The sequence below is a fragment of the Podarcis bocagei genome (genome assembly GCF_964188305.1).
Source record: "Podarcis bocagei genome assembly, chromosome: 15".
Taxonomy (NCBI): Eukaryota; Metazoa; Chordata; class Lepidosauria; order Squamata; family Lacertidae; genus Podarcis; species Podarcis bocagei.
Genome location: NC_138141.1, coordinates 10663281 through 10678277, shown reverse-complemented (window position 1 = coordinate 10678277; position 14997 = coordinate 10663281). Strand labels below are relative to the sequence as shown.

Sequence of the window (14997 nt, the reverse complement as noted above, 5' to 3'; positions counted from 1 at the left end):
TCGGACACGACTAAACGACTAAACAACAACAAGAACAACAGCTTGCAGCCTAGGAAATCACCCTGCCATAATACCTCTTGAACATCACAGAAGGGCGAGGTTCTAGCTTCTAGGTAATGGCAATACTGCTAGGAACCAGACTGGTATTTCAAAGGTTGGGATCATAATAGTAAGTCTGTTTGTCATTCAGCCACAACTTTCATTCTTCTTTTGAAAGTTTCCTAAAACAGGGCTCATTACATAGCCCTACATTATACAGAGTTAAAAAAGATCTCCCGTGCAATGGTACTTGGGACCACATCAGCCCTGGCAGTTGCCTCGGCCACAATGCAAACACACCAGATGAGATACCAGTTCTCCACATTTGATTTAGCGCATCCCTTCTTTCGTCCATCATGCAATCGTGAAGTCTAGAAACCTGACTTAAAAATAACAGCAATGGAAGTTGGTGTTCCTTACACACGGTCTCATGGAACCGTGCACATATCAGCCTGGCTCGCTTAAGTCTTAACTCAGGCCCTGCCATTCCAAGGCCCTCTCTGGTCTAGATCCTCATAGCCTCTCCTACCTGAAGTCTCCACGGTTGTTGGTGACGCGCTCGGCTGGGCAGTATGAGGCTGACGTCTCCAGCACAACTATTTCGACCTTCTTGCTAACGTTGCCCTGAGCAGTGGAGATGGTGCACTCCCATTCGCCGCTGGCTGAGACATGGATATTGGACAGGATAAGCTCGCTGGGGACAGAAAGGGCTTTTAGAAACCATACGAGACTGAATGGTTGATAGCTTTTAGGAAACAGGTGTGAGGGATTTCACAACTTTCAAATTCCAAAAATGAGGGGTGCTAAAAAGCTATAACGTGCCTGAAGAATTCAAAAGGCTTAGTATAATTAATATAATTTAGCTTTGCTTGGTAAGTAAAACATGTGTAAAATCACTAAAAATGATTGTCAGGTACTTGCAGTTATATTATATATTAATATTATTGGGTTTTGTTTTTATTTAGCATTACCTGACATTTTCTGAATGTAAAATTAAAATTCTTTGGTTTTTTGAAAGCAGTTTCTGTGCTTTTTCATGAAAATGTAGACTTACGAAGCTACATGTTGTCCAATCACAAGAATTTTGTCGGATTTGAATTCCTCACACTCAAAAGAAATATTTTTTTTTAAGACCCCTCACTGAAGAAATGTGCAAAAATTAAGTTTCGCCCCCTAAAATGCAGGAGAATAACTTCCTATCTACTTTTGGTCCAAACTTCTAACGTTTCTTTCACACTGTAGAGCCTGTCGTATTCTGAAACTGTGGCTTTTTGATCAATATGCCACCCCAAATTTAGCTTTTTCATCAATATGCTGCTATGTCACACTAAAGTTACTGTAAAATGGCAGGGAAGAACTGTATGCTGGGATACCACCCCAAATTGAGTCATGTGAAATTACAATGTGAAAATACCACAATTTTCCAAGTTCACAAGGTTGCAAATTGATTCCCCCCCCCCCCCCGGAAACAATTAACACAGAAATGAGTTCTAAACATCTTCTAAATTGCACTAGATTTTCAGGAACGGCTTTTATATCATGTGAAAGATCACATAATATGTGGAAATTATCAGGTGAGAAAACAACAGGAAAAGAGAAATAAGTGCTGTCTGAATACAGTCTAAATTAGTCTGCAATTAACCCAAGCATACGGAACTGAAACAAGGCAGCTTGACACATGAAAATAAATACAGTAAGACACAGGAATTAAAAATGGCATATAAAATCAGCCAAAATGTACAGTGGTGCCCCGCAAGACGAATGCCTCGCAAGACGGAAAACTCGCTAGACGAAAGAGTTTTCCGTTTTGGAGGTGCTTTGCAAAACTAATTTCCTATGGGCTTGCTTCGCAAGACGACAATGTCTTGCGAGTTCCTGCTGGTTTTTTTCCCTCCCCCCCTTTTTCTAAGCTGCTAAGCCGCTTATCAGCTGATCCGATCAGCAGATAAGCCGCTAAAAGCCGCCAACAGCGATAATCCGCTAATCCGTTAATGGGCTTGCTTCGCAAGACGAAAAAACCGCTAGACGAAGAGAATCACAGAACGGATTCTTTTCGTCTTGCGAGGCACCACTGTATTGAGGTTCCTTAAAGAGTAGGGATGGGAGAGAAACTCAATTCAGTTTGCATTTAAAGGCAAAACTACTGTATTTGTGTTTTCTGAAAAAAATGTGGTGTACTGAAAACACAGCCATCCTTTGAGACTTCTCCAAATGTTTCAATGCAGCTCTCCAGTCAAGTAAGGCGGTAAAAAATGCATATGCTGGGGTAAAGTATGCATGGAAATTAATATACAGCATATGACTGAAAATAACATACAAAAATGCATGATAATAGGGGGTATTGCTTGCTGAAATTAGTCAAAACTACATACAAAAATGTTTTATTAGGAGAAATTCACACAAATATGCTGACAGATTTCCATGACGATTTTTTTTTTTTAAGTCACAAATAGTTGTGGAAATGTGCAGAACTGGATTTAAGACTGGGAATGTTAGAAACATGAAGAACTGAAATAGAGAGATTTGTCCATCCCTCTTAAAGGTTAACAAATTTATTATGGCACAGCTTTCATGGATTCAAGCCCATGAAGGCTTGCATCTGATAATGATAGCTTGTGCCATGATAAATTTGTTAGCAAGTTTCTCAGGTGCCTCAGGAACGCTTTTGATTGCTTTTTGCTTTGTTGTAAGTGACAAACCTTTTCGTAGCAAACGTATTTGTTGCAAGAGGCAAAGTTTTTTGTCTGCTGCAAGACTGGGAACAACAACACGTTAAAATAGTGTGATTAGCTGTGATTCCTCTGTTGTAGGGACTTGGGTTAGATAGCTGTTGGGTCCCTTCCAACACTACAATTCTATGATTCAGAATATTTTCAAAAGCTTGGGAGATTTTTTATTTGGGAAAAAAGGGGGAAAAAGGATTTACCTGGCATAGAAATGATTACAATGTTGGCAGCAAGTGGGTCTCCCCAGTGCCGGATTTACATATAAGCTAAACAAGCTATAGCTTAGGGTCCCACTCTCTTGGGGGCCCCAAAAAAATTTAAAGGGAAAAAGAACTGGATGTACATTTCCAAAATATAAGATAAAGATAAAAATAAAATAAAACCTACATACAGCAACAGTGTTTTGTGTTGTGTAGGCTCCTATTTGTTAAGTGCAAATGGCTTTAGATACCTATTAGGTCCATAAATTACCATATAGCATATATTCAACACAAAAAAACAGCGACAATTTGTTGCTGACAAAGGACAGCTGGACATATAAAGGGTCCCATTACCTTCAGTAGCTTAGGACCTCATCAAACCTAAATCTGGCCCTGGGTCTCCCAGGGGAGTGATACCCAAAAAATGAGGTGCTGCAACTTAGAATATTCTCTCTTGATCTTTGCCTGTTACCTGTCTAACCTTGGATGGGATTAGACTTCCATGCAACCTGTCAAACCCTGAACTGCTTATTTGTCCTGATCTGTATCCTTCCCAAGGAACTTTGGGAACTACAGCTCACCTCTCAACAGAGCTGCAATTCCCAGCACCCTTCACAAACTACAGTTCCCATGATGCTTGTGGGGAAGCCATGTGTTTTAACTGTATGGTGCAGACGTGAAGTTTCTCCCTTTCCCCAAGGCAGCAAAGCCCCCGTACCTCGTGATGAAGGTGCAGTCGTGGACGAGGCTCTCCTCCAGGATGATGCCGTTCCGTTCATCCCCCTGCACCAAGGCACGGTTGTGGTACCACAAAATGTGTGTGCTGTTGTCCAGGTAGCTGGCTGTGCACTGGAAAGGGAGGCGATCGCCTTGGAAGACCACTTGCCGCAAGGAGGGGATCAGCAGGTGGGTGTGAAGCTCTGGGGTCCCTTCTGCGGGAGGGAGAGCGAGATCCCACTCAGGTTGTGTAGGGAGAGAGAGAAGGGTGCTGAGACCAAGACACCAACTTGCACACAGGTGCCTCTAACACAGTTATGTCTTGCACTTAAGGTGGAAAAGTGATAATCAGAAGTTTACATAATGGAAAGCTCATTTAGGCAACCAATTATAATTACATAGACTGAGCAAATTTCCCTCTGCTTCTGTCAGCTATGGAGAGTGTTATGTACTGAGCTGAATCCTAGAACAACAGAATCCAGAATGCAGCCGTCTGATTGGTCCGCAGGAGCCACCCAATCCAGCTCCAGGTGGAAGTGAATCAGTGACCTGATTGGCCTGCAGGAGCAGCCAATAAGGCTTCTGGAGGAGGTGAATCCGCAACCTGATTGGCCTACAGGAGCGGCCCCGAATTAGCCAATCACGCAGGTCCCGTTGCGTAAATAATGTATATATAGCTAGACGTTTTGGGGAAAGTTTCATTCATTGCTACTATGAGCTGAATAAAGAGCATGAAATTCACACTCAACTCCAAGAAAAATACTATTTAGAAAGGGAAGCCTAGGGGTGCCCAAAGTGCCTCAACGAGGCCTGAGCATGAACTGAGCTTGCTCTGTTACGGCAGGATGCTGCCCGTTTTCAGGGTCGGAAGGAAAGCGGGACGGTGTGTTCTGCAAGACGACGTGGCTGGCGAGCTGGAACAGGGCCACTCCCACCCTGCGCAGGTTCCTGCTGGTCCCACTAGTAAATAAACACACCCTGCCCGTCCAGCCGGGTGCCTCACCGCAGCGCATCTGGCTTTCCCGGATGTTGCGTAGCAGCTTCCCGTGCAGGCTGCCAGGGTAGATGCACAGCGTCTTGTCGGAGATCTGGACGGAGCGGTTTTTGGACCAGGCTGAGACCCAGCGCATGTTGCAGTCGCACGTCAGGTATTCGGTGGCAAAGTCACTGGAAGGGAAGGAAGAGAGCCACCCACATGCTGGGATTAAGCAGAATTGTTGTGCGGGGAAAGGGGTTGTAGAAGACAACAAGAGGAGGCCTATGTAAAGAGCTCTGTGTGGAGTGAGCTCTTCTACCTCAAAGACTGGATGGGTAGCATACAGTCATACCTCTTGTTACGTTCAGTTATGGTTACGTCTTTTCAGGTTGTGTCCTGCGGCGACTCGGAAGTACCGGAAAGGGTTACTTCCGGGTTTCGCCGCTCGTGCATGCGCAGATGCGCAAAATGACATCACGTGCATGTGCAGAAGCAGCAAATCGCAGGTTGCGTTCCTTTCAGGTTGCGAATGGGGCTCCGGAACGGATCCTGTTTGCAACCAGAGGTACCACTGTATTCTGCTTTCAGATTTCCAACCTGGTCCAACCAGAATTTGCATATGTGTGTGTGCACTTTTCTTTGATGAATGCTTTTGGGGGCATTTGCGGGGGGGGGGGGGTTGAGAAGTGCATTGCAGAATTTTGATAGGTGTGAACCTTGAAGGGAAGCTGTGTTTTGCCTTGTGTATTACCGTATTTTTCGCCCCATAAGACGCACCGGCCCATAAGACGCACCTAGATTTTTGGGGGGGAAATAAAGGGAAAAAATTTTATTTTCCCCCCAGGTGCGCTGCGCTACACCAGGAGCTTGGGGCGTGCTGAGCTCAGCGCGCCCCAAGCTTCTGCGTGCGCGCAAGCAGTCCTCTGCGGCCCCAAGCCTCGCGCACCCGGCAGGAGGTCCCACCGGGTGCGCGAGGCTTGGGGCGGCAGCGGACTGCTTGCGCGCACCTAGAAGCTTGGGGCGTGCTGAGCTCAGCGCGCCCCAAGCTTCTAGGTGCGCGCAAGCAGTCCGCTGCCGCCCCAAGCCTCGCGCACCCGGTGGCACCTCCTGCCGGGCGCGTGAGGCTTGCAGGCATTCGCCCCATAAGACGCACCCCGATTTCCCCTTCATTTTTGGAGGGGAAAAAGTGCGTCTTATGGGGCGAAAAATACGGTAGTTCGCGAAGCATGAACTCTGGAGGCATGCATTAAAATGAGAACTAAATGGATTTCTCCCCACCCCTTCCCTACTTTGGAGTTGATAATGGCTCTAAGAAACGGCAAGTAAGGAAGCTCAGCCAGTGGTGTCCACACATCGGCTGCTGAACCATCTTGTCTCTCTCCCTCCTGGTAAGTTGTTTATGTTGCAATTACTCTGTTTTTCAGGTTTTTATATTTTGTAAACTGCTTAGAAGCCAGCTCCAGTATTACGTGGCACAATATTTAAATAATTATAATAAAATGGCTATGAAGAATTCTCTTCACCCTGTGTTGTATTTGCAGCATTTTAGACATGTTCTGCTTTCTCCTAGCTAGTGCTTCCATTGCCATTATGAAAATGGGTTTAGGTGCCCATCAGTTTACCATTGTACTATCAATAGGGCTGATTCTGCTTCACAGGAAAGCTGAGTGACCATCTATGGCAACACAGTTCAAAAGATGTCCACCACAGTGGAGGCAACACATGAGTTCAGGCTCCCATTCTCCACTCCTTGCAGAAGCTGAAAGCATGTCCCCGTGACTTCAGAGACAACCACAAGAGGTTCTGAGGAACGCCCTCATCTTGCATGGGGAAGGGAGACGCTCTCATCCTCTCAGCCCCACCCTGCTTAGGACAGCAAAATAGCATGATCTGGCACCAGCCATGACTCACATTCAACCCAATCCCAGCACCAAATGCTTAAACAGCGATTCTCAACCTGTGGGTCCCCAGATGTTGTTAGACTACAACTCCCATCATCCCTGAGCTCTGACCTTGCTAGCTAGTGGTGATGGGAGTTGTAGTTCAACAACATCTGGGGACCCACAGGTTGAGAAAGGCTGGCTTAAGACGAAACTCAGTTGCCTCTTCCCTGCCTGCCCCTTCTTTCAACATGCAGGAGAGGATATACTCACAGAACTTTCAGAGACAGCAGTTCATCAAAGACCCCACTCTGGATGCTGGAGAAAATATTCCCTGACATATTCCTGTGGAAGAGGAGAATGAACAAGTCGTTTCAGTGGGCCAGAGTTGGCCAAGCATGCTCTTTCACTTGATGGCATGACGGGAACATGATTTCTGTTACAGTGTTGGTGTTTGCATGTTCTGGACAGGGATAGCCTAGCTCTGCTCACCTCAAGGTTAGATTACTGGGATGTGTTATATGTGGGGCTGCCTTTGAAGACAGTTCTGACACTGCAGCTTGTGCAGAATTTAGTGGCCAGATTGTGGACTGGGAATAGGAGGACTGATCAAATAACAATGATCCTAGCACAACTGCATTGGCTGCCAGTTCATTTCCAGACTCCATTCAAAGTGCTGTTTTTGACCTATAAAGGACCTTAATGCCATAGGGACTGCTTCTCCCCACATGAGCCTAGCCAGGCCCTGAGTTCATCATCTGAGGCCCTTCTTCATGTGCCCCTTCTGATGGAGCTGCAGAACGTGGCAGTGTCAGAATGGGCCTTTTAGTGGTGGCTCCTTGGCTGCGAAATGTTCTTCCAAAACTGCCACCACCATTACCAGTTTTGAATAACCAGGGCATTCCTGTTCACCCAAACATTTGGGGCTTGACTGAGTCACAGGGTATGATTATATCCAAGCTTGAATTGGTCTTTCTTTTTTGTGGGGTGGGGTAGGATTTGTTCTTTTTATGCTATTGCAAGATGAATGCTTCTAGTTAATTAATGTTTCTTAATTCATTTTTATATATTTGCTAAATTTTGTATTATGTATGCTTTTATAATAGTAAGTTGCTTTGAGGCATTTTTGCAGCAAGCAACAAATAAATGGAACATAACATGTGTTTTATTATATGGGCCGTAGCTTGGAATTGCTGGTCACCATCCTCTTTGAAAGGAAGTCCTCCTCATAAGCAGCAATTCAGTGTTGTCTGGCTCAATGCAACCAAAGAGTCAAGAACCTAAGAAGAGCCCCGTTGGTTCAGGCGAAACCTAGTCTACCATCCTTGTTCTCACAGTGACCAACCAGATGTCAGTGGAAACTCCAGAATCAGGACCTGAGCACAGCAGCACTCACCCCACCTGGGATTCCCAGCAACTCGTATTCCTAGACCCACTCCGACAGCAGAGTGAGAACATAGCCATTGCGGCTAGCAGTTATAATAGAAGACCAAAGCAGAACATTTTGCAACTTGCATGGACAGGAGGTATATCTATGACAGCAGGGGTAGACAACCTGGTGCCCTCCAGATGTTGTTGAACTCCAACTCTCATCGACCCTAGAAAATATGTGGTCAGAGATTATGGTCATTGTAGCCCAGCAACAACTGGAGTGCACGAAGTTGGCCACTCCTGCTTGGCAGCCAAGGAATCGGTCTGCTGAGCAAAGATTCAGTCACTAACACAAATGCAGAAGACTTTGGGCCAAAGGACGCCCCCACCATGAATACTCACAAGCGGATGAGGCTGACCAATCCCTGGAAGATGCCAGAGCTGAGACACCCAATGCGGTTGTTGGAGAGGTCCCTGTTGAATAATCAGAGGAGGCAAAAGAGCCGTGAGAGGACTGTGGAAGCCACGGGCAATGCCAGGAGGAAATGCAGCCCACAGGACCCCGAGGTCAAACTAAAAGGGGCATGATGGCTCAATGAGTAGTCCATGGGCAAATAGCAGCCGCTGCCATGTCATCCTGATGTTTTGCAAGCTGTCTTCTCCAGGATATCTGCTTTTTTCAGTGGTGTCCAAACTTTCTTCAAAGAGGGCCAGTTTTCATGAAGTGAAGGGCCATGAGGGCTGACCAAAGTTGCTGACCTTTCTTTAGAATTGAAGTTGTTGAGCTTTTTTAGGGTTGAAGTTTTTTTAGGGTTGAAGTTGTCGAGGTTTTTTAAAGGATTTTACCCCCAGGAAATAAACTACCACAGGGGCAGGATTAAACCGACTAGCGGGCCAGATTAGGCCCCCAAAACTGACTTTGGACATGCCTACTGCTTAGCAAAACATGGAGAGGGTGTGAGAAATGATGTCACTAGAGGTGGATTTTGTTGAGCATGAGAATCTAGGTCTCTTCAGGAGCCATTCCTGAACAGGGTATCCTGACCGCTGGAGGGTGTGGGGCTGCAGATGCCAGCCTCTACACCCGGGTGTGCCTTCCTCACTCACACTTCTCACAAAGGGGCTTATAAGCCTCCCCATATTTGGGAAACCAGGTGGAGACATTGGGGGTGGCACTCATGTAGTTGGAATGCTGTGTACAGGTATAAAACTGGAACGATTTGTTCTCGTGTGCTAGCATCAATTGAGATTCTAGCTGGGAACTCACTGGATGGTCAGAGTGATGTTGGCAGCAGCAGATAGGAGGAGATCTACCATGGCAATTCATGGGGGTGAAACGACGATTGAATGGAAGACAGGGGCCATGCCAGAGATGGCCAAGGGTGGAAGAGAACAGCCCTTTGACATTTACTTTCTCCCTCCCTGCCATAGTCTCCAGTGACAGAACAGGTAGACAAACTGAAATGGGTTCAGAGAACAGCAGCAAAGATGGCCAGGGATATGGAAATCAGCGCCCTGATGTTTTATGACATGGTAATATATAAATACTTTTTGATATACTTTATATAAATAAATACTTTAAATGCTTAAAGGGATAAATCTAATCTCATAGACAAGAGTTTGAAGGAAGTAATAGAGGAGGGATGGCTGGAAGGGGGAAAAGCATGGTAACATTCTTCAAATGCACAAATGGTTGCCACGAAAGGTTTGTTCACGCATCACACCGAACTCAGGTACAAGCTGTCTGTACACATGTGCAACTGTTTGTGTGAAACAGCATACACTTGTTCATTGGCACAGCTCAATTACTGTGCCCACTGATAAAGGAATGTGCCCATCAGCATGTTGCATGAGAAAAACTGTACACAGGTACAGATATATTTGATTGTACACTCATTGAAGATCACGTGGGGAGGGCAAAGGTTTGTTCTCTGCTGACCCAAAAGGCAAGATTGGATCTAAGGGGCTTAAATTCCAAGAGACAGTTCCAGCTGAGCATTAGGAAAAACTAATGGGCTGCTCTAGAGTTGGAAGGGGGGGGGGCTTTGAGAGTGGTACTTACAAGCGCTTCAGGTCCGAGAGGCCTAGAAAAGCTCCAGGCTGGATGATGCTAATCAAGTTGTTCTTCAGGTCTCTGGAAAAAAAGGAGGAAGCCACAAAAAGGTGTTAGGAAGGATCTGAGTGCCATGTTCCTGATGGGAACATTCTTACTGAGGACTGGGTGAAATTCCTCACTCCGTATCACTGCAACCAGGCTGCGCCCAGTGGTGGACCAGAAAGCAAAGAAGCCAATGGTAGGCAGAGCTAGAACCAATGGCAGGAGGAGCCAACTAACTCACGTTTTGTCCCCATCCTTCTCCCTGCTGTTTCCTAAAAGGGCAAAACTGAGATTGAGGAGGAAGCTGACAGCCAGGCCCCTCTTGGTCTGGCTTAAGAAGGCAGGCAGATGGAGTCTGGCAGACTTAGGCTGGGGGGCCATTCCCCCAAACGGACCAGTCTCCACAGGCTATGCCAACATTTTCTGTATATACATATATCTAGCCATTCTAATCAACCAAGTGGTTTTAAAAACAATTATTACAGATTAAAGCCCATATAACTCCCCCCCCCCTTTCCAGCAGGTGGTTGTCTCTTGTTTGCTATGTCTACAGTGCCATGATTTGTGATTTTGTTTCTTTCACTTTTTATTTTTCCTGGCAAAAAGGGGAGATGACAACTGCATTTTTGAATGAATGAATGAATGAATTCAATCTTTGAAGTGCTCCCCCTCCTGGCCCACGACAAAAAGCAACTACTGCATTTTTTGCACCATAACACTCACTTTTTCCCTCCTAGAAAGTAAGGGGAAACATCTGTGCGTGTTATGGAGGGAATACCTACGGGTGGCATGCCTACGGATTTTCCTCCTCTAAAAACTATGTGTGTGTTATGGTTGGGTGCGTGTTATAGAGCGAAAAATACGGTATTTTTTTAAAAAATTAAGGAGAGCCCTGTTGGTTCAGACCAAAGTCCTTGTGCAGCTTAGCAGCATGTATCACACAGAAGCCCAAGATGCCTATGGGTTACCCAGGAGGAGGACACAAGAACGTGCTGTTCTTCCCCTGCAACTGGTGATTCAGAATCATGACGCTTTGGATTCTGGCAGTAACATATAACCAGAATGACTAGTAGCCATTGATAGCTGAATTTATCTAATCTCCCTTTAAGGTCAGTAGCATCTTATGGTAGTAAATCTGGCTCTCTGTCTGCCTGTCTCATTCATATGTATGTGTGTGATTTGGGGGGGGGGGAGGAGGTGGGTGGATGAGCAAAATAAAACCCTGAAAATGGTGGAGGTAGAAGCCAGTTTCCCACAAATTAATCAGAAGAATGGTGCCAGTACATTTTGCCACATAATCTCAGGTTCTACAAACACTGGAAACTTTGGGCCATATCCAACCAACTTGTACTCATAGTAGACTCATTGAAAACGACAGGCCTAAGTTAGCCATGTATATTCATGGGTAGGGCTAGCGTTGGATAGAATCATAGGATCGTAGAGTTGGAAGAGATCCCAATGGCCATCTACTTTAACCTCCTCCATGGCAGGAATCCTGGGTAGGCTCAAACCACCAATGTTCTGATTGACAGCCAAACACACTGCCCCATTGATAACCCTGTGTGTGTGTGTGTGTGTGTGTGTTTTTAAAAAATAAAGGTAGGAGTCCGTGGGTTGTAGTTCGTCCAGAGTGGATAGGTCTTCCTTCCCTTGCTCCCCACAGACACGTGTGTGTGTGTGTGTGTGACACAGTGCTCTCATCACCTCCTATCTCACCTATTACCTGTTTCTTTTGCATCAGGAGAGAGGGATGGGGGAAGGGGAAGGGCGAACACTTGTGTAAGGGGGAATTGCAGTTAAGCACACGTTCACTGATCTTCTGGATAAGAAGCCAGAGCAACCCCCAGGCTCCTGTTCATCAGACAGCAACTTCCCCCTTTCCTTTCCTTTGCAATATAGTGGTGGATTTCCACCGCACGGAAATTAACTTGATGGGTAGAGCCTGAAGGCGCTCACTACCGTTAACCTCAAACATCAAAGGATGTGTACAGCTACAGGAGGTTCGTTATTGTTCTGTAATTCATTAAGAGCCCTTGTCTGGGTTCTTCTTGCCCCAGTAATGGTGGCTTCTTCTCACCGCTCAGTGTTTACACTGTGTAATAAAAAAACAAACAGCAACAGGGACAGACTACCCAGCCCACCCAAGCGCCCAGAAGATCTCTTGTTTTAGCATTATAAGAGAGGGAGGAAAACTTCTGTCTACTTTTTATGCCATGATATAAGAAGTATGTATGAGTGGATCTTTTTTCCTGGATTAGATGATCCTCTTAGTGACCCGTGGTGTCCAAACTTTTTGAGCTTTTTTTTACGATTTTACCCCAAAGTTGTTGAGGTATTTTTTAGGATTGAAGTTGTTGAGGGTTTTTTTTTATTTTACTCCAGGAAATAAACTGCCACAGGGTCTGGATTAAACCGATCCAGCCCAATCGCCTTCTAAATCCGGCCTGCAGGTATTAGCGTGTTTTTCAATGAGTTGGGCCTCCTTGGTATTTGTACATGAGTAGGATGTGTCCTTTTATTTAAAATGCATCTCTGGGTTATTTGTGGGGCATAGGAATCTGTTCATATTTCCCCCCCAAAATATAGTCCAGCCCCCCACAAGGTCTGAGGGACAGTGGACCGGCCCCCTGCTGAAAAAGTCTGCTGACCCCTGTCTTAGTCCCTTCCAACACTACAGTTTTATGATTCTATGATACTGCATTTATACCCCCCCCCAAAAAAATCGCATTGCATTTCCTTCACATTGAAATGAATGGGGTGCAAGAATGCAACGACAACCTATTTTACATGATGATGAAATTACTTAAACTGACACAGCAGATGGTGATGCAAAGAGTGTCGTTTTCAGTGGAAGGTTAACTGCAGCAGAATGGGAACAGAAAATGAAGCATCCTTATCTCCCTAGTGATGCAATTCAGAGAAGGGCACCTCATGATTACAAAGCTGAGCAAATCCCTTCCATCCATCACCACCTCAGTGTCTCTAGATTCAGGGCCAAAGTGCAGGCACTTGGCTCTGCAAGTTACTCATTTCAGAAACTCGCTAGCGATAAGATCCTCCTTCCAGACATGAACCTACTGCCGTTCTCTCTCCTGCCCCCGAGTCTCTACAGAGTTTTGCAAAAAGAGATGAGCAGAGTCACGCAGACCACATTGTGCACAGCTGCTACCCTAAATCATACTTTAAAGGGGAAAAGAACAAAAGCAGCAGGAGAAACCATCCCCATAATCCCAAACAGACAGCTGGAGCTAGAAATCAGGGTTGGCAAGCACTAAAAAAGCTCTTCTTCAAATGCTGCCTGCCCTGCCTCCCAAACGTCTGTGCTGGGAAAGCCGTTTTCATTCAACATTCCTCAAAGGGAAACAGGGGCGTGCTTGCAGCATCCTGGACTAAGGATCATTACACAAGCTCACCACTCCATAGTTTCGTGGAAGTGGGACCTTAACAAAAGGGTGCAGCACAGAGCGCTGACATTCAAGGTCCTAACCAGTCAGTCTGCCCATTTCCAGGAGACTCCATTCCACCACTACTACTTTTCCTCTTTGCTTGCAATGATCAGGCAGCAACTCCCCTCAACCCCAGAAAGTGTGGGCAATGGTATGGGGTGATAGGATTCAGAGTCCAGCCACATCTGAAAGGCCACAGGCTCCCCACCCCCATTTTTAATGCATGCAGAATAGACCTATTTTCACCTTCTAAACATGTCCACTGGACATCTGTGAGCCTTTGTGGATGGTCTTGCTGGCCCTAGCCCTGATCTCCCCTCTGTAGTTGCTGTATTTGGGGCCAGGGAAGAATTTGCCTGTAGACAGATTGGGCTGGACTGGGTTTTTTGCCTACCTCATAGAAACAGTCACAACTTGCTGGTGGAAAAAGGCAGTGGGTCACATCCTTGGTCTAATAGAAAGGTTGGGTGGGTACGGAGCTCCACACACCCCTCTTTATAATCAAAGTAAGAAAAGGGGAATCTCAGATCAACTTGCTGAGAAATATCCAGCCCAGTCTTTCCTTCTTGTACTTGAATCAGAAGACAGGCGTAGGACCTATCAAAGCCCACCTGAAACGTGATGTCTAGCTGCCACTGTTGCTACTATTCCTCAGAGGCCACAGAGGCAAAATACTACCTTACTGGCAAAATAGATGCTTGGGGAAACGGCAGCAATAGGAGCAACTCAGAGTGGAACGGGTCTTTGACAGTCCAGTGGAGAATCCCTCCTTGCCCATTCCTAAGGATGGAACCACACACTGCACAATTCTCATGGGCCGTGCAAAGGGAATCAAGGAGAACTGTTCAAATGCCACAAGCGGCCTCAGGGCAAAGTTGTTTCTTCAGCTGGGGCTATCTCATAAGCATGTGATAACTCTGAATCAAGGGCCCTTGTCAATGCAGCCACAATAGACCTCTGTCTGGAGTTCAGCTTGGAGGAAGCTCAAAGGCTTTCATTAGCTCCACTTCAAAAGATCCGGTGGCTAAATCACAGATGCAGGAGTCCGCTAGGGAGCTGCCAGAGGTTAGGGTGTCGCTCACAGCCTCTGCAGCGACAGGAGCAAAAGGAAGGCTTCTCCACATTTGACAGGTGGAAATAGATAGCCTTGTTTGATGACACACTTCTGCTGTGTCCAGAAAGCAAGGGTCCAAGCGATTTCCCCTTTGCCCCACTCCATTCCAAGGGAAAACCCACTGTTTACAAGAGAGCAGAACTAATGGCAATCCAAGGAAATATAATTTGCTGTTTGCTCCAATTGGGTGCTAAAGAATGGTTCCCTGAGGAATGCAAAAAGCAGTTTCCCCCCCTCTCCATGCGGAAGATCACAGGTTCAATTCTACCATCCCCAGGCACGGCTGGGAGAGAACATCTTTGCATACAGTGCTCTGGAGGGTTGCTGCCAGCCAGAGCGGACAATGCTGAGCTAAATGGACCAGTGGTCTGAGGTTAAGGCATTCAGGTCCCAGACCATTTTGGGCTTGAATGGAGCTCAGGAACAAACA

At 46.1% G+C, this 14997-nt stretch overlaps 1 protein-coding gene across 1 annotated transcript in view; it reads right to left on the bottom strand.

Annotated features, from left to right (window-relative positions):
- ADGRA2 (adhesion G protein-coupled receptor A2) overlaps positions 1-14997 on the bottom strand; it is a 116335-nt gene that overhangs the window by 23973 nt on the left and 77365 nt on the right. Inside the window, exons 3-8 of the mRNA XM_081171611.1 lie at positions 9972-10043; positions 8312-8383; positions 6812-6883; positions 4686-4849; positions 3684-3897; positions 569-733 (exon numbers count right to left, since the gene is read on the bottom strand). Of these exons, the coding sequence (XP_081027737.1) occupies positions 569-733; positions 3684-3897; positions 4686-4849; positions 6812-6883; positions 8312-8383; positions 9972-10043 (759 nt within the window). The remainder of the gene's footprint in view (positions 1-568; positions 734-3683; positions 3898-4685; positions 4850-6811; positions 6884-8311; positions 8384-9971; positions 10044-14997) is intronic.